Here is a 21,965-nt window from a genome sequence, read left to right on the forward strand (position 1 = left end):
CAGTATCCCATATGATCCTCTGAGCACCACCAGGGGTGATTCCTAAGTGCAGAGCCAGGAGTAACCCCTGTGCATTGCCAGGTGTGACCCATAAAGCAAAAAAAAAAAAAAGTCATCTCTTCATCTTTATTTTCGTGACTTACATACTTTAAAAAATCCTTCCTAAGTTCTTCAGTTCTTGTTTTGCATTTGGAAATAAAAAATGGCAAATGTATTTTCCTTTTGTACATTCCTCACCTATAAAAGAACCACATGGGGCAAAGGCCACAACTCCCTTTCGTGGGAGTGTGTCTGTCCACCCGTATTTTTTATATGTACTAAATAGTTTTAAGACAAATGTAGATCTAGCAGCAGCTCAGTGAACAGAGATCAGTGATACAACTCGTGTGACACGAACAAGGATTTAATCACATTAATATCTGAGTCTTTATTCAGTACAGCCCAAACTGGTTGAATGCTGCTGGCTGTAAGTTGACTCTGATGGAGAAAAGGTGAAAGATACGGTGCCCTAGAGAAGTGCACATGTTAGTAAAGGAAGCAAAGAATACCAGTCTACCCTCAGAGAGTTCTCATCTCTGGTCTGGAGTTCAGGGCATGGGGAGACCTCAAAAAGCCTATGAGTCTTTAATGGAAGGAGGTTGTGATCAGGAACCTTCCCCAAAGCCTTGACTAGTATCTTCCTGGCATAGGCAGGCTGTATGGGCAACCTGTGTGTGCTGGCAATGCAAGTAAACAGTCCATTTTACATTACTCCCAGACCCCTCTCTATCTACCATTTTTGTATTGCTTATTTCTATATTTCTATGCTGAGCCCATTTTGGTCTAAATTCTCTGTTTCACTTGCTTGTGTAATAAAACTAACACCAAAAAGTAATATTTACTAAGACATGCTTATGATCCTCCTTTAAATGTATGTTTATAAAATAACTCCATGAGGTAGAAACTATTATTGTCATTATTGACCTTTCTGCAGATGGAGAACCTGAAACACATAAATGGTCCGTGGCTTGTCTGAGATTCACTAGCTTGTCTTTGATAGAACCACCCTGCCCTTCCTGCTCTAAACTCTAGCCAGGCTGGAGCTGGACTTTTGTCCATATTCCTTGCAAAGACAAAGCCCTAAGTGACTGCAGAATCTTTGTACATTCTGTTCCTTTCTGCCTGAAATGCTGTTCCCACTACTCTTGATGTGGCTAGATTTTTAAATTTTTTTTGGTCCTTTGATCCTAAGCTAAAATACCATGTGTCTTTACCAACCTGTCTAAAGTCTTTCTTCCCTAGAAATGACCTAAGTGCCCATCTATGGATGAAAGGATTATTTTTTTAAAGGGTAGAGGGTACATGAAATAGTACTCACTGTTTTGAAAAATATGAAATCTTGCCATTTATTCTAACAACACAGCTAGACCTTGAGGGGAATATGCTAAGTGAATTAAGTCAGATGGAGAAAGATAAGCACCATATGCTTTCACTCCTATGTGGAAGATAATAAACAAAGCAAACAAATAAACAAAACTAAACAAAAACAAACCCTTAGATTCTGACACTAGAATGGTGATTGCCAGAGGGGAAGAAGATTGGAGGGTGGGTAGAATGGATAAAGGGGATTAGCAATATGGGGCTGGATTGAAAGTCTACAGTTATCATATGCAGCACATGCAAATGTTGGAAGATAAATTTGTATACCTGAAAAAGGTACACAAGTATAAGGTATAAATTTGTATACCCTAAAAAAATAAAGGAAACAAGCTCATATGTTATGAGAACAAAATAGCAGGCACCAGAGGAAAGCAGGAAGGGATGCAGCTCAGATAAAGGGGGTTAATTTATGGTAGAGGATAAAAACTTTGGAGAACAAATTTAACATAGCAGCTACAGATATTGTATTATAATGCTGTCTACCTGAAACCTACTTAATGTGACAAAATAATGTGACTTCAGAAAGTAATTTGTAAAAGACTGTTACAACAATTTCTAAACAAAGTCCTTCCAGCTGTATTTTTGGTTTCTGCAGAAGACTGATACCAAGTTGAAATTATTTAAAATAATTGCCTACTTATCTGGGGTTTTTTTGGGGGGAGGGGTGGTTGCATGCCTCACTAGAATATAAGAAGCTCATTAAGAAGGGGACTTTAACTGTCTTCTTCACAGATGTATCCTTGATGCCTACTATAGCTTTTGACATTAGGGAGACATTCAAGTGATGTAGAGTGAATGGTGGGTTTGGTACCAGGCTCTGGCAATCTCAGGGTAGATAAGGTGCACCTTTCCTTTCTGTGACTTATTGATCAAACAACAGTTTAGTTGGGGTAACAGTGAATCAGTATGCTGTATAAGGTAGGAACCTGGGTGGGGAGTGACGGCTTTGCTGGTAGACTAGGAAAACACTGAACTACTCTTGAATAAGAGACAGAGTTCTCCTGCACATTGTGGACCCAATGGCGTTCAGTTCAGTGGCAGCAGCACACACTTACAAGAGCTGGCATATTTTCTGTGCTTATCAAATAACAGGACTCTACCAGGAGCTGTGTGCTGGGCTTGATGTCTTTAGGTACCTGCATGTTCGAGAGTGAGACTCATCAAGTCCCAACTAAGGATGAGTGTAGAGAGGAAGGCAAGTGCTACCAAATGGTGTTATGTGAAGCATAGGATATGTTCAAAACTCTGGCTGTAAAAGGCACCCAGATAGAGGTTTGGCATAAGTGAAAGAGTGTTTTTAAAGATACAACAGGGAGTAAAGTGGCTAGTTTTGTGCTTGAGACTAACCTCAAAGTCATATAGTTGACCAGAAGGCTGGAGTTGGGATGGAGGTAGAAAGTTTGCTTCAGGTAAGAGGGCATGGGAGAGAGGGAGCACAAGAGATAGCTTAGAATTAATAGTCATGATCAATTACTGAGTCATGATCAAGAAGAAACAAATGAAAAAGAGGAAAAAAGTCCCAGGATTTTCTTGTTTTATCCGCTGTTTGGATCATTGCTCATTTTGGATTACCAAGACTGGGCAGGATTTTCCTCTGCTTATGACTAGAATGTAAATTCTGCCACCAGAAAATTGGGAGGTTGGTGTTATCATTGTTCTGAGAGGTTGCATAGTTCAACAGTGCGTTCAGTTCTCTGAGCTGTTCTGCAGAAGAGACATTTGTTTCATTTTATTTTGGTGTTTCCAATACTGTTGAGCAATGGAACCCTACTTCAGTCATACCCCAAACAACCTGAAGAACATACTTTGGGAAATGCATTAAAAACTCTTACTTATCTATGGGCCCATGCTCTGGAAGAAGTTGTTTGTTGTTATTTTGGCATGTGTGCTGTGCCTCTCTTGGAAGCCTTGAGCATTTTTTATTTCCTTTTGGGTCACACCTGGCAATGCACAGGGGTTACTCCTGGTTCTGCACTCAGGAATTACTCCTGGCGGTGCTCCGGGGACCATATGGGATGCTGGGAATTGAACCCGGGTTGGCCACCTGCAAGGCAAATGCCCTACCCACTGTACTATCGCTCCAGCCCCAGCCTTGAGCATTTTTGACCTAGGAGGAAGAACATGGACACCAGAGCCAATCTGCTAAGATTTACGGAACAAGGCTGACCTCTTTGCACCTCATTTTTCTCTTGACTGGTGTGGAGCTGATAACATACCCATTTCCTCAGGTGGCTCTAAGTATCAGTGAGTCAATTCTCAGTAAGCCCTAAAATCAGTGCAGGGTCTGTAGGGAGGATTTGGTAAAATGGACGCTCGTGTGGGAGGCAACACAGGCTAGGAACTGATAGCATGCACTTGGAAGCCTAGTTGCCTGGTTTTGTGTATCAGCTCCTGCAGTCACCAATTCCTTGACCTCAGGAAAATGGTATGGAACCTTCTGGACATCAGTTTTTCCCCCTCTATTCGTGGTGTATTCGAAATGCCAAAAACAGTAACAAGTCTCACAATGGAGACATTGCTGGTGCCCATTCGAGCAAATCGATGAACAACAGGATGACAGTGCGATAATTCAGGAATGCTAAGTGTGCCTACTCTGTTAATTGTGAAAAGCAAGTGAGTCAAATCCTAAGAAAAGCCATTACTGGCATGGTAGATATTTTCATATCAAACAAAAATCTCCTAAACTGTGTTATTTACAGCATTTTTATCTTGTGGATTGACTTTCAGCTCCAAAAGGAAGATCCTACTTTCCCGTATTGTAGTTATTCTGGTTTGACATTCTCCTTTCCTGAAGACCCTGGAGACCTGGAATTCAGATTTGCATGGGTCACAGTAACTTTTGATCCTACTGAGTTTTCTTCCTTCATCTCACAGGATAACTGTGCTAGTGAAAGCTCCCAACTCTGGAGACCACCAGCCCCTCCTTTGGCCTCTGTACCTTTCCTAAAAATGCAGACATCTATTTCCTGTCAATTAGGCAAAGCGACCAATCCTATCTTATTACCAACCCTATCCCCATCATGGATGGTCTCCTGGGCTCTTGGTAGAAGGCTGGATGGTTCCTTTTGTCAAAAGTTTTCTGATAAGTTATCAGTAGAGAATCTTGAGAACGGGTCACCCCAACTTCCACTTTCAGACCAATTACCTGATATTTAGTTATCAGCTCACTTCAGGGACTGTCTGCTCTTGGTGAACAATTAGATTAAGGGAGGCTGATGAAATTTGAGTGGCAGGAAGTAGCAACTAGATCTGAGCACAGAGTTTCTATTTCAAGGTTGAGTAAATGGTCCATTTATACAGTGAGATTTTAGCCTAATAGAGTTCGAGCCTCAAGGTGCCCCAGCTCCAACCAGGGGCCTGGGAACATTAGCTCCTTCTGAGAAGTGGGTCTCTCTGTTCCTTATGTTGGCATGAAAACAATTAATAATTTAAGCTCTGTCCATTAAAAAAATAGAACTACTATATAAATGCAATACTGTAATAATAAATTTAAAAGTCAGTCCAGCCGGGCACTGTTCCCAGACGACCAGCTGAGCAATAATCTTTACACAAATAAGTAAAGAAGGAGGAAAATCTGCTCTATAATACAAATGGCTGTAGTTTCATTGTCTTCTGTTCATCTTGTGTTGTATGTAGAGTATTGTGGTCACCTGGTGGATTCATAGTTTGTGTGCACTAACCTGGAAGCTGGATTTGCACTTCTAACATGATTTCTCAGGCAGAGAAGTGTATTCTATATGTGGTTTGCAAGAACATGTTTGGAGCACAGTGGACTTGAAAGTCCAACGGGAATTCAACTTCCAGTTAGAGGTTCTGTATTCAGGGCTAGTGAGGATTATAGGCCTCTCTGGGTTTTCCTCCCAGATCCTAGTAACCCTTATCATCCTACAAACTCTGCCTCTCCTTTCTCTTTCACTCCTAGGGTTTTCCAGCCCTGTCCCATATCTTGGCCCAGCCCCTGTTGAGGCCCTAGGGAATCCAAATGTCTTTATCCTTGAGCATGTCTTATAAGGTAATAGGGGAGTTAGATAATACAGGGGGAAGGCACTTGCCTTGCATGTGGCCAGCTCCAGTTTGAACCCCAGTTGAATCCCTGGCACCACATGGTCCTCAGAGCACTGCCAGGGATCACTCCTGAGCACAGATCCAGTAGTAGCCTTGAGTTCCACCAGGTATGACCCCAAACCTCGATTGATTAATCAACAATAACGAGTAATGGGGTCCCAGGAGGTCATGCAGCCTGGTGGTCAAGTATGTTCTCTGATGCCAGACTCGCCACTTTAGCAGCCTTTGGCCTCAGCATATGAGTGTTCTTCCAGAGAAGGCTGTTTCATCCCGTAGGGAAAAGACTAATGAGGGAGACTGACTCTTAGGGCTTGGGGCCATGTGCCTTCCACGTAGGAGTATATGTGTGTGTGTCCGTACGCGTGCATGTGCACACACATATTTGTGCTCACATGCACGTATGTCTGTGGTGAGGGCCATCACTTCGGGATATTAGATTTACATTGATTTTTACTAACTCAGCAAGTCAGTCTCTTGCATGAAAACAGTTTCTGAAAAATCCAAACAGCAACTAAGGAGCAAGGGTATGGACTGTGGAACCTGTAGTTTCTGAGTCTCAGCTCATGTAGGTTTTTCGAATGTGACTTTTTATGAGTTACAGGTTGGAGAGGGGTGGTCCACCTCCTCAGTCAAATGGCAATATCATGCTCTTATTGTTTTGAATAGATTAAGCTGTATGGCAGACTTTATAGAAAACTGAGAAGAACAAGCCATCTTACATAGTTTCGTCCACTAAGTTGCTTAGAAAAAGTTTATTTGAATTTGCTTTTTCTCATTTGGCTTCACTCTTTCCTCTCTGAGTTGGTTTGGTTTCCTAAATGGCAAATGGACAGGTGCCCACATTTTGGCTTTAATGTCGTCATGCAATCTAGCTGGAAATAAGGATGGGAAGATCAAGTGCTGCTTAGGAGTCTTGGGACGTTGGGTAGATCCTTCATAGAGGGTGGGGCAAAGGCAGAACACAGTCAGCAGATGTATCGCTGCCATTTTTTTCCAGAATGTGCTTATTCTAATCTGAGTCCAATTTTCCTCCTTTTGGGGCCGGGAGAAATTGAGACAAAGCCAGTTAAATCAGTCTGTCCGAGAGAGCCTCACTGGGCAAGAATCAGCCTCAACAGAAGTCTTTTCCAACAGGAGATTTGAATTGCATTTGGGTAATGACTGAAGTTATATGAAAAGACTTTGACTGTTGCTGTCGTTGATTCATAAGAGTGATAACTTTCAAAATGGATTATTTCAAAGAAATTGGTTTTGTTTACTAAAATGTGAGAGCTGTAAGATCTTCTCCCCCTCCTCTGTGGGGAATGTGCTGTTAGGAAGATTTTTATAAAGCCGCAATATTGGAGAAGTAATAAGATACTGTTGTTGGTTGACCATCTGGTTATACATTCTTGGTGTCACACTTTGCTTTTTAATTTTTGAAATTTTTTTAATGGTGAAAAGCAAGAAATAGGAGTTTGGAGATTTTAGAAGTGCATTATAAACAAGGCGTGTATTTTTAGTTCCATACGTTTGATTTTTTTTAACCTTGCATAAAATAGGAAAAAAATATTTTTAATATATTTTCTTTTTGATCACAAAGGTCATCTGAAAACCTCAGCTTCTCATTTGTTCCCCTTTTAGCCCTAGATTTGAAATTTTTTTTTGTTTGATTTAGGGCTGCAACCAGCAGTGCTCAGGGCTTTGCTCTCAGGGATCATTCTGGGTGGAGCTTGGGGGACCATGTGTGGTTTTGGGAATTGAACCTGGGCCCGTTATGCGCAAGAGAAGTGCTCTACCTGCTGCACTATTGCTCTGGCCATAGGTTTAAATTTTCAGCTCATTTTTTTTTTAAAGTCTCTTTACCACAAATAGGAGTCGATCATAAGTCATAAGGAGATTCTAGAAAGAAACATCACTGACTGAAATGACCCAGAGATTTCACATTTCATCCATTCATTCAAAAATGTTTATTGAAACCCTCATATATGCATATCATGCTGCCAGACACTGAGGGATTTGCTGAAGAAATATTAAAGGCGTTCACCTTTCCTTTGAGGAGTTTAGAGCTTTCTTGGGCAGAAATGACATAGATAGATGAAACGGTTAAGATGTAATTCAAGGCGGCATATGATTAAATACCAAAATGTGTGGTTTCGACAAGAAATACTACAGGCATTCAGAAAAGGGAGTGATAACTCAGTGGCACTACTGTTTGCTGCCGACAAATTGGCAAATTGTAGCACTATTTGTATGAAATATTTTACACTTGTTTTTTTGGCAGCCTTCGGCCTTGACTCCCAGGCAGCATTAAGAGCTTACAAAAATATTTGCGTGCCAGTCTCTCCAGAACTCGTTTCCCCGCCACACCCCCCTTCTCTTTCTCCTTTTTGTCTTCTGATAGGCAGAGGAAGCGCCTATACAGACTGGAGTGGCCAGGAGAGGCGGGGGGTGTCTGACAATCATCTCGCTCTGAGAGACAAAATAAGGCACCAGCCTCTCGTCATTGTCTATTTTTCAACCTCCCGGTTCTGTTTCTCCCGCTACAGATTCTCCCTGACAGAGAGCAGCAGTTTAATTCGAACCTAACGTCCGTGACGGACGAGCTGGCCATCAAGGGTCAGATAAATTTATGACTTTGGAAAATTACTGAAGGAAATTCCCTGGGTGGTGATGTTGGAGAAGGAACAGACACAGATGTGAGGGGAGTTTGGACACCGAGGTGCTCACCGTCAGCAGGGTTGCTCAAATGTCACTATGACACGATAGAAATCCTGTGCTTGGGGCTGAGGTTTTGTGAAACTCAGGGCTTCCTGTTCTATTTTTGTCAACTCTTAAGACATAAAAAAGAGAAAAGAGAAGAACTTCATGCCTATGAAGTCAAATGTATACTTGGGCCCACACCACTTGCCACGCAGGTCTTCTCCGGGACTCCCCACAGCTGAAAGTACTTATCATTTGCTTGCTTTTCAAGCTCATGGTTCATGAATTTTCAGTGTTTTTCAAAACTCATTGTCACGGTTTAGCCCTCTCCCCTTCCTATCACTCTTGGGCCTTTAGGAGCTAAAGATATCAGAGTTGTTTTGTTCTGTCTTTGACAAAACATCTCTGATAACTATAGATAATTAGAACATCTGTGGAGGCAACAGCGTTTGAAAATAATATGGTGCTCGGTGTTTGTTTCTCCCCGTCGGGTGAGCTGCCCTTCTGAAGAAGCAAGAGTTCCTGAGTTACCTCGACCTAGAGTGGCCGACAGATCCAGCAAACCAATGATCTCCCATTTCAGCTTCTGATCACGTTCCTCAAGTACAATATGGGCTTTCCTTGGGGCATCCTCCGAGCTAGCTGACGTGGGAAGTGACCCTGAAAAATGTCTCATTGGTATCTTTTGATATAATTTGGTATCTGTCTAAATAAGTGTTCTGTAGCAGATGGTTATAGAATGTCATATCAAGTTCTGGGGAAGACTTTGACCTCGAAACATTATTATTTATTAGCATGCTGCGAAGCACAAAATGGTAGCTTTAAAAAAATGTTACACAATAGGTTGATAGTTAAGGAATAAGTCACATACCTAGAATTTATACAATTAACGAACATTTTCTTCATCAGTGCTTTGCTAGGTTTCTAGAATGCGGCTCTGTATTTTGAGAATCCACACAAGGGTGTGCCTTGGATGTACTTGGCATTGGCATTGTGAGAGATGGCTCAGGAGTCTAAGTTCAACATGTTGTCTACATTTGTTCTCTGCTCTTAGACATGGCCGAAAAATCAAAACCACTCTGCTGTTTCATTGCTGCTTTCTACGGTTTTAGCATCATGTTCCTCTTCTCGCTCAAAATCAATAATCTGCCATACAAAACCTGACACTTTGTCCTGAAGTCAAATATGAGAATGTTTTAACTAATGCATGTGTTTTGTTACCTTTTTTTAAAAAAAAATAGGTGTACTTTTAAAGAAGAGTGTGCACATTCAGAAAATTCTGAAAACTGGCTAGATATCTCATCTGGAGCTAAAGTGTGCCCTCAAATTCACCTATTTCGAAAAAGCAGAGATAAGGTAAGAGGAAATGTTTGCGTTTTTCTCTATTGCATTGTCTAATTTTGCTACAGATGGGAACTTCTCTCTGTACATAAAGTATTAGCAATCACATGGCATTCCTGGTTGTTCTCAAGACTTACTTCTGGTTCTGCATTTAGGGATGAATCATGAAGGTCTCAGGGGACCATATGAGGTAACAGGGATAGACCTCGGGTAAAGCAAAAACCCTATCTTCTGTACTATCATCCTGTCCCTTAATTTAGTTTTTTTAGTGTATTTACTTAGTTGAGCCATATTGAGTACCTAACCAGCTGCCACCATACACTCTGGCAGGTGAAGTGATGTAGCCGAGAACAAGGAGACACTTCATGTCCTTCATCATGGACCATACTGCTTTCTGGAACTGAGGATTGAATTTAAAGAAAGTATACCAGAGACTACCGTGGTATATTCAATATGCCAAAAATAGTAACAACAAGTCTCACAATGGAGACGTTACTGGTGCCCGAGTGAGCAAATTGATGTACAACGGGATGACAGTGCTACAGTGCTATACCAGAGATGTAGTATGGGATAGTGTTGAGGTTAAAGCCCTTGTCTGACCTCAGTTCAATTCCTGACACTGCATGGTCCCCAAGCACCAGTAGGAATTACCCCTAAGCGCAGAGCCAGGAGTCACCCCTAAACACAAGCAGATATGAGCCAAACACTCTCTCCAAAAGGAAGGATGGAATTTTAATATAGTATTAAAACATTGATTAAAAAATTGATGGGCTGGAGAAATAGCACAGTGAGCAGGGCACTTGCTTTGCATATGGTTGACCTGGATTCAATCCCCAATGCCCCATATGGTCACCCAAGGCCACCAAGAGTGGTCCCTGAGTGCAGAGCCTCATAGTAAGACTTGAGCACCTCCAGGTATGCTAATCCTCCACCTCCTACCAGAGAGAGGAGAAAGAGAGAGAGAGAGAGAGAGAGAGAGAGAGAGAGAGAGAGTGAGAGAGAGAGAGAGATGGAGGGGGAAGGGAAAGGGAAGGAAGGAGGAGAGAGAGGGAGGGACAGGGACGGAGAGGGAGGGAGAGGGAGAAATTCAGACTTACAAACAACAGGATTTCTTTATTGTGGTGTAAATGTAGAAGTTTGTTTCCTTTTCTTAATGTATCTAGGCTTTTCCTGATGACTATCCCATCAACAGGATTTTAAGTAATATTGTTAGAGGGAGTGAAACCAATGTGGTTAGTGCTATTGCCAGTGGTGCCCATTGGAAAGCCAGGGGGCTCTTCGTAGGCCAAGACCCCCATTAGCAGCACATGAGCCCTGACACTGGATGAGAAAAAGGCACCAATGAGTATATTCAAATATTTTTGGATTCACACACCAACCATGCCCTGTGGGAAAATGGATTTTCTGCTTAGCAGTCTCAGTGGTGCTGTAAGGAGACATTTTCCTTCTAATTATGGCTCTTGTATTATGAATAATTGTACAGACACTGCATCAGCAGCAAGTTGACCTGTCTGTTGAGCTTGCTCTGTTTTGTTTGAATGCCACATTTACAAGGAAATGGGCCACTTTCTCTTTTCCCTTACACTTTGCCATTTCAAATAGCAAGAACCATACCATTTAGGATGATTTAACATTTAATAAAGGAGAGCTAGAGCATTTAATGAGTGATAAATAATACAAGAATCAGGCTTTCAAGTCATCACTGACCGGAACTCATGAATTTAAAGTTATTTGACTGTTACCACTTTCTGTTGTCAGGTGGAGGGTAAGGACTGGTTAACACACACACACACACACACACACACACACACACACACACACACATCCCTACCCCTAAAGCATACATGCTAACTACCTCTAGCTTGGGTCAGTGTGAAGAAATTCTATGAAAAAGGTGTTTAAGCATCTAAGTATAAAGATCACCAAATTCATATTTCTCTTACTCTGAAAAATCTGGGCCAGAGAGATAGCACAGTGAGTAGGGTATTTGCCTTATACACAGATAGCTAATTTCCATCCCCAGGATGACATAGGGTCTCCTGAGGCCCACCGGAAGTGATCCCTGATCACAGAGCCAGGACTAAAGCCTGAACATTGTTGGGTGGGGCCCAAAAGCTTGGAAAATAAAAAGGCAAAATTTCATGCAGGTAGAGATTGATAGAAAATGCACACTCTTTAAACATGCACAGGATTTGGATATGTAGTTAAGATTATTCAAGACTTTTTAAAAAATCATTTAAAATTTTTGATGGGGTACGTGGGTCATACTTGGCAGTGTTCAGGACTTACTCCTGGCTCTGTGCTCAGGGATCACTCCCGGGGTATCTTAGGGGACAATAGGTGGTGCTGGGAATCAACTCAGGTGGCTGCATGTCAGGGAAGTGCCTTAGCCTCCGTATTATCTCTCTAGCCCACACATTGAAACTTTAGGGTAATACTTAAGTAAAATATAGTGAGGAAAGTAATGGTTAAATGAAGAACATAGTTTTTAAATGAAAATTGGGTTTCATTTAAAATAAAATTAGGTTTAAAACAAAATTGGGTTCCTATCTTTATGTTTCCTGGTATAAATTCATCACCACTTCTAGCTAATCTGGAGTCTTATCAATATTACTTACCGCCCAGATAAACACTAGTACTTTTTTCTCTAGCCTGAGCCCACTGTGGTTTGCCTTACATCCTTTAGTGTCTTCTGTGTCTTCTCACATTACCTCACTCTCCCCACTCACCAGCTCCCTACAGGTAAAGAGGGTAAGAACCAAGTATCTGAGTCAAGCTGTTTTTAAAGCCAACTTTGGATTGATTATTTAAATGATGCGGATAAGGTGTCTGACTCCATCTTTTAAATTATTTTGGAATATTTTCTGTCCTTATAGTCATATACTTATTGGTAATTTTTATATGTGTAAGTATTAAAGAAGCCAACCTACAGAATTAGAATCTCTGATTTTACTCATTTCCTTGATGTAACCAGCAAGAGAACTTGTGCAGAGCATATGTGATAGCGTGACTTCAATTCTAGAAACACAAAACAAAGCACAGAGTGTTTACTAACTGCCCACTGTAGGCCTAATAATAGTCTAGTAACTGTCTAGATATGGGAGGTGGGGTGGGGGAAATCATATATTTCAGACTCCCCAAGAAACTGACTGTGCAAAACAATTAGGAGATAGTGTATCCTCTTCTATAGGAGATATGTATATATATGTATATGTATATATATATATATATATATATATATGTAGCACTGTCATCCTGTTGTTCATTGATTTGCTGGAGTTGGCACCAGTAACATCTCCGTTGTGAGACTTGTTGTTACTGTTTTTGGCATATCGTATACGCCATGGGTAGCTTACCAGGCTCTGCTGTGCCAGTGGGATACTCTCTGTAGTAGCTGGGCTCTCCGAGAGGGACAGAGGAATCGAACCCGGGTCGGCCACGTGCAAGGCAAATGCCCTACCTGCTTTGCTAGGCTGGAGCAATAGCACAGCAGGGAGGGCATTTGCCTTGCACATGACTGACCCAGGTTCAATTTCCGGCATCACATATGGTCCCCCTAGCACCACCAGGAGTAATTCCTAAGTGTAGAGCCAGGAGTGACCCTTGTACATCACTGGGTGTGACCCAAAAATCCAAAAAAAAAAAGTGGACATATATATGTGTATGTTTCTTATATGTATTTTATGTGATCATATGTTGATCCAAAAATGTGCCTCTCCCTGTTTATATATGTATGTCTCCATAAGATTATTTGAGGTGGAGCTGTATAAAAGAATAAAATACTAGGTTGTAAACATCTACTCCTTCAATGCATTCACTGGAGAGGAAAGGCCCAAGAAATGTAAAAAACCAGAAAGACTCAATTCTCGCATATAGAGGATATCTGTGAAAAACAGGAAAAGATGAATAACAGGATCTTATTTTTGCATTATGTAAAACTACATTCATTTATCTATGAAGATATTTTAACACAGTAAAAATGACTTGCACTCATATAAACAGAAAAGGCATAGGAATAAAAGTATTTCTCATAATCAGCATACTTCCTAAAGGAGAGACACTGGAAACATTCTTTTTATAAATCAGAATGTAAAACAAGGAGTTCCTTAATCACTAATTCAGTATTGCTCTCAAGGTGCAGTGATATGGTAAACAAGGAGGAGAAATACTTACTGGATTGGAATAATTAGAAATGTCATTATTTGCTAAGATTAAGAGGTTATACATTTGCAAAATCAAAGTGTACCAATGTAAAGATCCCAGTTATTAAAGGCAACAGAATACTCTGACATAAAGTTAGAAAGTGAAGTGTATAACTGCTACTTAAAAATAATACTAAGAGATACTAAGACATTCACCAGAAGTAGTCATTTGGACTCTGAGATACCTTATTTATCTTCAACAATTCTTTCAAATAGTACATAGTGGGATACTGGGGGCACTGTCTATCTAGGGTATTTATACTTCAAAGTAGAAAACATCAATTAAAAGTTATCAAAATAGGAAACCTTATCAATAAGCATAAATAAAAATAAAAGCAAAACATACCAGGTATTTTCTTAGAAGATATGAAAACAATCTTAATATATTCAGACACATGCTACATTTCTTGGCAGGAAGGTATTTATAAAATGTCACTTCTTTCTCAATCCATTTTCTAGATTTCATGAAATTTTGAAGAGGCTTTCTTTTAAAATTGATAGAAAATTCATCATGAATAATGCTCAACATTATGAAATGCTCAACAGTGTCCAAAATACTTTTATTTTTTTGGAGGGGGGTAGGGACAACACCTGGCAATCGTGCTCAGTGATCACTCCTGGCAGGGCTTGGGGAACCATATAGGGTGTTGGGGATTCAATCCAGGTTGGCTGTGTGCAAGGCAAGCACTTACCTCAGTTCCCTGTCCAATATACTTTTTGAAAGAAAGAAAATTAATGGACAGAGAGATAGGACAGGAAGTGAGGTGCCTCGCATATAGTCAGCCCAGGTTCTATCCCAGGCACCACATGTAGGTTTCTGGAGGACTTTTCGAGGTCACTGTAGAGGCAGGAAGAGCCCAGGAGCACCTCTAGGTGTGGCCCAAACCACCTCCACCGTTAAAGAAAAAAAAATAAAGGAAATTAAGCCAGACTATTTACATATGATTAAAAGATATATAGTGGCAATAATTCAACCCATGACTCTGGCTTAAAAATTATATATAGATCCATGGAATAAGATAGAATGCTCACTGAGACTTAAGCCTGGAAGCTTTGTAACTTTCCACATGGTGATTCAATAAAAAAATTAAAAAATTAAAAAAATAAAAAGATAGAACGCTCAGAAATATGCTTGAAAAAGGTGAAGATCAGAGAGATAGAATAAATGAATAAAATTATTTTATAAAGGTGCCAAAATAACTGGTTTACAATATGGACACAAGTTAATTCAAATGTTCTGTTAAATATAAAAATAAAATTTAGGCAAATTAAGGCATTATTATTTAACACTAACAAAAATATACTTGAGAATTAGATCATTTAGAAGTATAATTTTCTTAGCTTTGATGCAATATCCCATATAATAGTTAAAGGAAAATATTCATGTGTTGACTTTTAAAAAGTATGAAAATGAATAGATAACTAAGATACCCACTTTAAGGGAAAATTTGCAATAGGTGAATATTGATTATGAGATTCTAAAGCCTAGGAGAAATTAAAAAGTAAACCTCATACACCGGAAATAAACCTGCAAAAGTATAGATTCACACAATAGGAGGGTTAGATTGTTAGACATAGTTAACACATTCAACTTTGTTCGGTTCTCAAGTAAATGCAAATAAAAGTGAAAATGACACCCACAAACCTTTAGTGTGGGTGATGCCAATTAACATAAACCTCTTTATTGTTGTTTATGGTTTTGGGGGTTGGACCCGGGACTCACACATGTGGGGCCCTCTGTTCTACCACTGAGCCACATCCCTGGCCCTAGTACAACTTTCCTGGAAAGCAATTTAGCTATACATTTCAAAAGGTCGACAGAAGTATCAATTCTAAGCTTAGAAATTTGAAGGAGTAACTTGAGCCCTGGAACCCCATGCAGATCTTATTGCAGTAGTTTTTCTGGATCAGAAATCTGGGAGAACCAAACTGCATGAGAATAAGGTTGTTAAATGAAATGAATTATGTTGGGGGCCAGAGCCATAGTAGAGCACATGGGGTGTTTGCCTTGCATGTGGCTGACCCAGGTTTGATCCCTGACATTTTATATGGTCTCCAGAGTACTGCCAGGGAGTAATTCTTGAGTGCAGAGCCAGGAGTAGCCCCCAAACCTTGCTCAGTGTGACCCAAAAAGCAAAAACAAAAAAGGGAAAAACTATTATGTTGACCTGCTATCCTGCAGTAAGAAGTTCTTCAACTCCATGAACATTGACGGTTAACTATATTCATTTTATCAGTCTCATCTAATCCTTTGTTTCATCCTTTTGTCTGTACACTTAGTTTAAGAAAGAGCTTCCTATCTGGCAAGGATTTCCATTATGGTTACTAAGCCAAGTCTTCAACTATTTAACCATATTTACTGGGAACCTAAAGTGATACAAAAATAAAACCAATCCCCCCAAAAACAACCAAACCCAAATCTTTAGCTGACTCCCTGGCCACCTTGTCTTTCCACTAAACTTAAAAATACTTGCTGTCTTCTAGTACCAACCTCTCCATCCCTGTGGTTCCCTAAGCTGTTTTTGGTGAGGTCAGTTGTGAATCCATGTAGCCCTTCTAGCAAACAAGTTCCCCTCTTGGCTTACTGGCAGATTTTGGAGCCTTCTCTTCTTTTGCTTCCCATGGTACACCTTCTCCATGTGCTTCTCCTCATTCTTTCCTCCACTCTACCTAAAGGAGTTGTGCCAGGCTCCATATCGGTTCTTTCTCTTTTGTCATCTATACTTGTCCATGACCAAGTCTGTCCACTCATGTGTTTAGATTAATTACATGGATGTTATGTTTCCTTTTTCAGTCCAGTTCTGATTGCTCCCAAAGTTCCAGACCCAAAGCCAATTTGGCATACCCTTTTGATTAATACACAGCTGAAATGGAAATCTTGAGTTTTCTAACCTAAGAAGATCCAATCTCAGTACGTGGTATCTTCCCTCTCCCCTTTTACTCACCCCCAAGCCTCCTGCATTCTCCTGCTGTCAATCCTGCCCCTGCTACCCCAAAACATGGTCCTGAACCTCTTGATACTTTCAGTTTCTACTGCACCATACTTGTCAGATCTCTATCACTTCTTAATTTTTAAAATTTATTTTAATTTTTTTAAATTTCAATGTGGAAAAAAGTCACAACTGTTGATACAGTTCTAGAGTTGAAATTGATTAGATAACAAGTTCTAATAATAAATCTGATTAAGTATTTAAGATCAATGGTTTAATGTGAAAATTGTTATATCTCATCATTGTCACTGTCACTGTCATCCTGTTGCTCATCGATTTGCTCGAGCAGGCACCAGTCACATCTCCATTGTGAGACTTGTTACTGTTTTTGGCATATCAAATACGCCACGGGTAGCTTGCCAGGCTCTGCCTTGGGCAAGATACTCTCAGTAGTTTGCCAGGCTCTCAGAGAAGGGCGGAGGAATTGAACCCGGGTTGGCCGTGTGCAAGGCGAACGCCCTACCCGCTGCACTATTGCTCCAGCCTATCACATCACGGGGTTAAGAATTTGTCTAAGATTCTAACTTAGACAAATTAGATAAATAAATCCTTGTCTAAGAATTTTCTGAACTGTTTGTTGCTAGCTGAGCCTTCTCTGTTATTGTTTTTGTTTGTTGAGTTTCGTTGGCTTCTATGTTACTTTCCCATCTAATTTTAGTGTGCCCTTATGGAATTTCACTATTGAGGAATTAGGAGGTACAGAGACACCAGGATCTGTGGTCTTGGCCATTTGTGAGGTGGTGGAGTTGAGCCATTGGTGTGACTTCTATCATTTCTGAATGGATCCCAGTACTGTCGGCCCTTCAGTTTTAGTCTTGTGCAATTCCATACTTCAACTGGACTATAAGCTCTTGGAGGGCAGAGGCTGTAGTTGTGTGGTTCACTAAAGAATTGTGCAGTAGTTGTAAGTTAAGGACTTGTTTTTTGCTTTTCTGTTTTGTTTTTGGTTTTGGGGACACACCCAGCAATGCTAATGGCTCACTTCTGGCTCTGTGCTCAGGGATCACTCCTGGCAGTGCTCAGGGGAACAATTTAGATGTCAGGGATTGAACTGGGTCACTGCATGCAAGGCAAGTACTTTACCCCCTGCCCTATTTCTCCAGTCACCCATTGGCTTAATAAATATTTATGAAATCAATGAATGAAATGATGCAATTATGTAAAACTGGATATGTGAGCACTGGAAGAAAATGCAAAAAATGTAAAATACTTGGTGAAAATGGAATAAACAAAAATACCCAGTGCTTTTGTCATAATGTTTGAACAGCGAAATGAATTTAAGACAGTATATACATGATAGTATTAGATATGATCACGGGATCCTGTGCCAAGATGTGTGACCCCACTTACAAATGCTGGGTTGAAGCAAGCAGTGTGACTGAGCCCCGCTGCTTTGGAAGTCCCCTCCCTGGCAGGACGTGTTGGGTGCATTAATGTGTTCAAGGCCCCACGAGTGGTCAAACTTCTGTCCAGTTGAAGTAAAGATATGTGAACTCGCTTTCTTCTCACATGATTCTATGGCCCAGATATGGATTTTTATTTTTTGAATAAAGGAAAGTTGGGTATGTGTCCTAGGAATCAAACAGATTTAGCAAGCTTGTTTGAGGAAGAATCTTAGCTGGCAGATGAAAGTCTAGGTGGAAGTCTTCTGAGCTTGTGAAGGAGACAGCTCTGGGGTGGTCTGGGGCTGGGACCCTGTCCCTGGTGCTTCCGTTTCCTCTGCATCCAGCTTCCTACCATGTTTCTCAAATTCCTACTACATCTTCATGTCTACCATTTGCACAGTAATACCCTTAGTTTTCCATTTCCCGAAGAGAGTTGTAGCTTTAGCTAATTCATTGTGTTTTGTGTGTGTGTGTGTGTGTGTGTGTGTGTGTGTGTGTGTGTGTGTGTGTGTGGCCGGTGGTGGGGGAGGGGCAGGTAAAGGGGTTGCTTCGGTGGAAATTTGAAGATTCTCTTTCTTTGTCCCCTTTTATATACACTCCAGTCCCTCACCTCCACCCCAACCCCTAGATTATTATCTGTTTGATCACAAACAAAACCTTAGCTAAGTTTAAAGGTACATTTCACAGGCTACCTTCTTTCACTCTAATAACATTGCAATTAGAAGTAGAGATAGCAAAAGTTTATTGACATCTGGGAAATTGAGGTTTACTCTCTTAAGTGAACCTTAGATCGAAGAGAAACTAAAGGAGTAAAAAAAAATGTATTTTTGGATGGCAGTACATGACATTATGAAGATATAAATTATCCTAGCATTAATGTATGTTTTAGGCATTAACTAATGTGGAAGAATTACACTTTAAGTCTTTTGCACTCTAAGTCTTCTTACTGTTTGGGAGAAAATTGTCTTCAAGCTCGTATAGAATAATAGTGTTTAGGAAATGCTATGAAAATAAAGATAAATGATGAGAGACTTGCTTTATCAGATGTCCTATGTATTTAAAGTCACAGTAGTAAAAAGTTGATGACATTGGAGTAAGAGTAGGTCAATAGTAATTGGAATAAAGCAGAGTTTTGAAATAGATTTCAGATATATGATAGTTTAATATATGTGAAAAGTGGTGTTTGAACTCAGTGGGAAAGGAGGGGTTTTGTTTTGTTTTTAGTAAATGGATGTGACATAGCTGTCTAGCCATCTAGATAAAAATTAACTTTCCTTGTGGTCCCTTATCTCACACTATATATGATTAAATTCCAGATGAATTCAAGACAGAAGTTTAAAAAATAAAACAATAAAGGTGGTAGAACAATCTTATATTTGTCTTTAAGATATTAGAGATTGAAAAAAACTTAATAATCAGGACAAGAAACCCTTTATTGGATTATATATATATATATATATATATATATATATATTCTGTAAAGCAAAAGATACCACACACAAAAGTTGCAAGACAAACAGTAGATTAGAGGAAAATAAGTGTCAGGGATATGACAGATAAGGATTTTTTTATCTACACCGTACAGAGAGCTCTTTAAAATTGATAAGAAAAACATGCACCAAGCAGAAAAGTGGTCTGAGAATATGATATTTGATTTATAAAAGGAAAGCAAATAGCCAGCAAAATGTCTTTCTTGATATCTGCCATCTTCAAAAATCTCCTTCTGAGGCGGATCAGAGGGGGGGTTGGGGCAAGACTCTAAGATGGGTGGAAATGGTGCGAAATGATGATTCAGGGTTCTTTTATCTTCTTCTCCGCCCAGACTACTGTGGCTGTGGTGGGAAGCTTCTCTCCCAGACACTCTGAGTGCGTGGTGAAGAACGTGGACACGGGCAGGGAACTTTGCAAGGGGGAGAGCCCGCCCCACGGGAACTGTACCTGCAGCATCCCCACTAGGATAATCTACAAAGGTAAGTGCACTTCCGGGTGTCTGGCAAGTGTACTTCTGGATTCCTGGGTGAAAACCAAAAGGCTAGAAACCCTGGTGAGAACAGATATCCCAAATTCCACCAATGACAGGGACTGCTGGAGACTCACTCTTTCCCCACTGCTTTTTTCCTGTTCCTCCTCTTGACCCTGCTTATCCTCTGCTGCCCCTCAGTTCCAGAGGGTAGGGTGCCACAGAGGAGAGTAAGTTGGATAAAGGAGCAGAATAAAGTGACAACACTGAACGGACATGGTCCAGAGAATTTGGAGATCTGAAGGGTTAGTGATGCTTTTGGTGAGATGAGGCAGAATGGTCCCAGTTCTGTCCTCTGAAACCAGTCATATTCATGCAAGATGTATTTGCTTATCATGTGTCAGTGCTGGACTGGGTGCTGAGGATCCAGTGACAAGCCTTCCTTGTCTTCCCTTGTGGTATTGATAGCCTCCCAGGGGTAGAGACAAGTGACCAGTTCCTTCCAAACCATTGTTTCAAGCAGGAGTGTTCCAGGGAACTGTTCTTTGAGAAGAACATTTAAACATATGTAGCAGTCAAGGAGAGCTTCCTGGTAGATGGAAAGGGTTGGGATACACAAAGAAGATGAGGGAAGAATATTTTAGGTTGGTGATCCACCACGTCATGGCCAGGAGACAAAAAACTTTGAGGAGCCAGAGGAGGGCCTCTATGACTCGGGTGCAGAGCAGTGTGATGGACAATGAATACCAGAGAAGGCCCCAAGTGGTCATTTACAATTAACTTTTGGTGAAAGGATGAATGAGTGGATATGTAAAGGACTGCAGGTGGAGAAAGGGCTGGAGGAGGACAAATTAACAGATCAGATAAAAGGACAATTGTGGCAGTAGGAACTCATGGGGCTAGAGAGAAGTGGATGGATTCTAGGAATGTTGTGTGTGTGTGTGTGTGTGTGTGTGTGTGGCGGGGTTGGGGGGACAGGGGAGTGACAAGACTGAGTGGTGAAGCATTGACAAATCTCTTGGAGGTGAGAAAGACAAAAGAAGAGTTGAAGTAAAGGTTCAGGCCTCGCAGAGTGAGTGAATATCATGATGGAGCTAGATTTTGTGGTAAGAATTGGTTTTTCTCAATTCATTTCAAATCTGTAGAAGGAAATGTAATGTACCAGGCCAGAGCTTCACAATTTCTCCCAGCCTCTGTACTCACGATGGCTGTTTGGATCTGAATTGCTTGGAAAATTATTTCAATTTTCCACTTTACTTTGTCCACACTATTCAGACTTTGTGTTATGCTTCTAGTTAATTTTGGTCATTAAAATGCAGGGCTTGCTCACCTATAAAATATGCTTTTAAAGTATTTGAGTTCGCCTTGTAAAGCTAGTTGGCTGATTTTAGAGCCTCCATCAATTATACCCAACCTTTTGCCTGTTCTTTTCTGAATGCCTTGTGCATTCAGAGTAGGCAAAAATAAAACCCAAAAAAACCAAAAAAGCTCTGTTCCAAACTCTCCTCATTTTCCCCATCTTGATTCAGCAAATAGTCATTGCCAGACTATGGTTTAGAACAGCCTCACTATATCCACCAAATCCTATTGTTCTTTTGCTTCTAAATATTGGGAGGAAGTTCACCTTTTCCCAATAGCCTGGCTGCATTCTGTACTAATTGTCATTCTCTTGCTAACACTTCCTTGTTCGACATAGGCATCCTAATCTTGGTACATAGCTGCTGCAGAGAACCATTTATAGAGTGCTTCTTTAACTGTGTTGGTATTGTTGTATTTTCTCACCCAGGTTAGTTTTCCTTTCAGAACAATAATAAATATAGAGACCACACATGCTCATTTTCCAATGCTGTTTTGTGTATAATTGATACTCTGAAGAGTACATTTGCTCATCTTTATCATCAGGCACACGTAGATTTCCACT

General features: G+C 40.5%; 1 protein-coding gene across 2 annotated transcripts in view; it reads left to right on the forward strand.

The window, feature by feature from the left end:
- PLXNC1 (plexin C1) overlaps positions 1-21,965 on the forward strand; it is a 172,224-nt gene that overhangs the window by 57,644 nt on the left and 92,615 nt on the right. For both annotated transcript variants that reach the window (XM_004602834.2, XM_055118386.1), the window contains exons 5-6: positions 9,408-9,522; positions 19,907-20,054. In XM_004602834.2, the coding sequence (XP_004602891.2) occupies positions 9,408-9,522; positions 19,907-20,054 (263 nt within the window). The remainder of the gene's footprint in view (positions 1-9,407; positions 9,523-19,906; positions 20,055-21,965) is intronic.

The sequence above is a fragment of the Sorex araneus genome, chromosome 10 (assembly GCF_027595985.1).
Source record: "Sorex araneus isolate mSorAra2 chromosome 10, mSorAra2.pri, whole genome shotgun sequence".
In the NCBI taxonomy this organism is placed as follows: domain Eukaryota; kingdom Metazoa; phylum Chordata; class Mammalia; order Eulipotyphla; family Soricidae; genus Sorex; species Sorex araneus.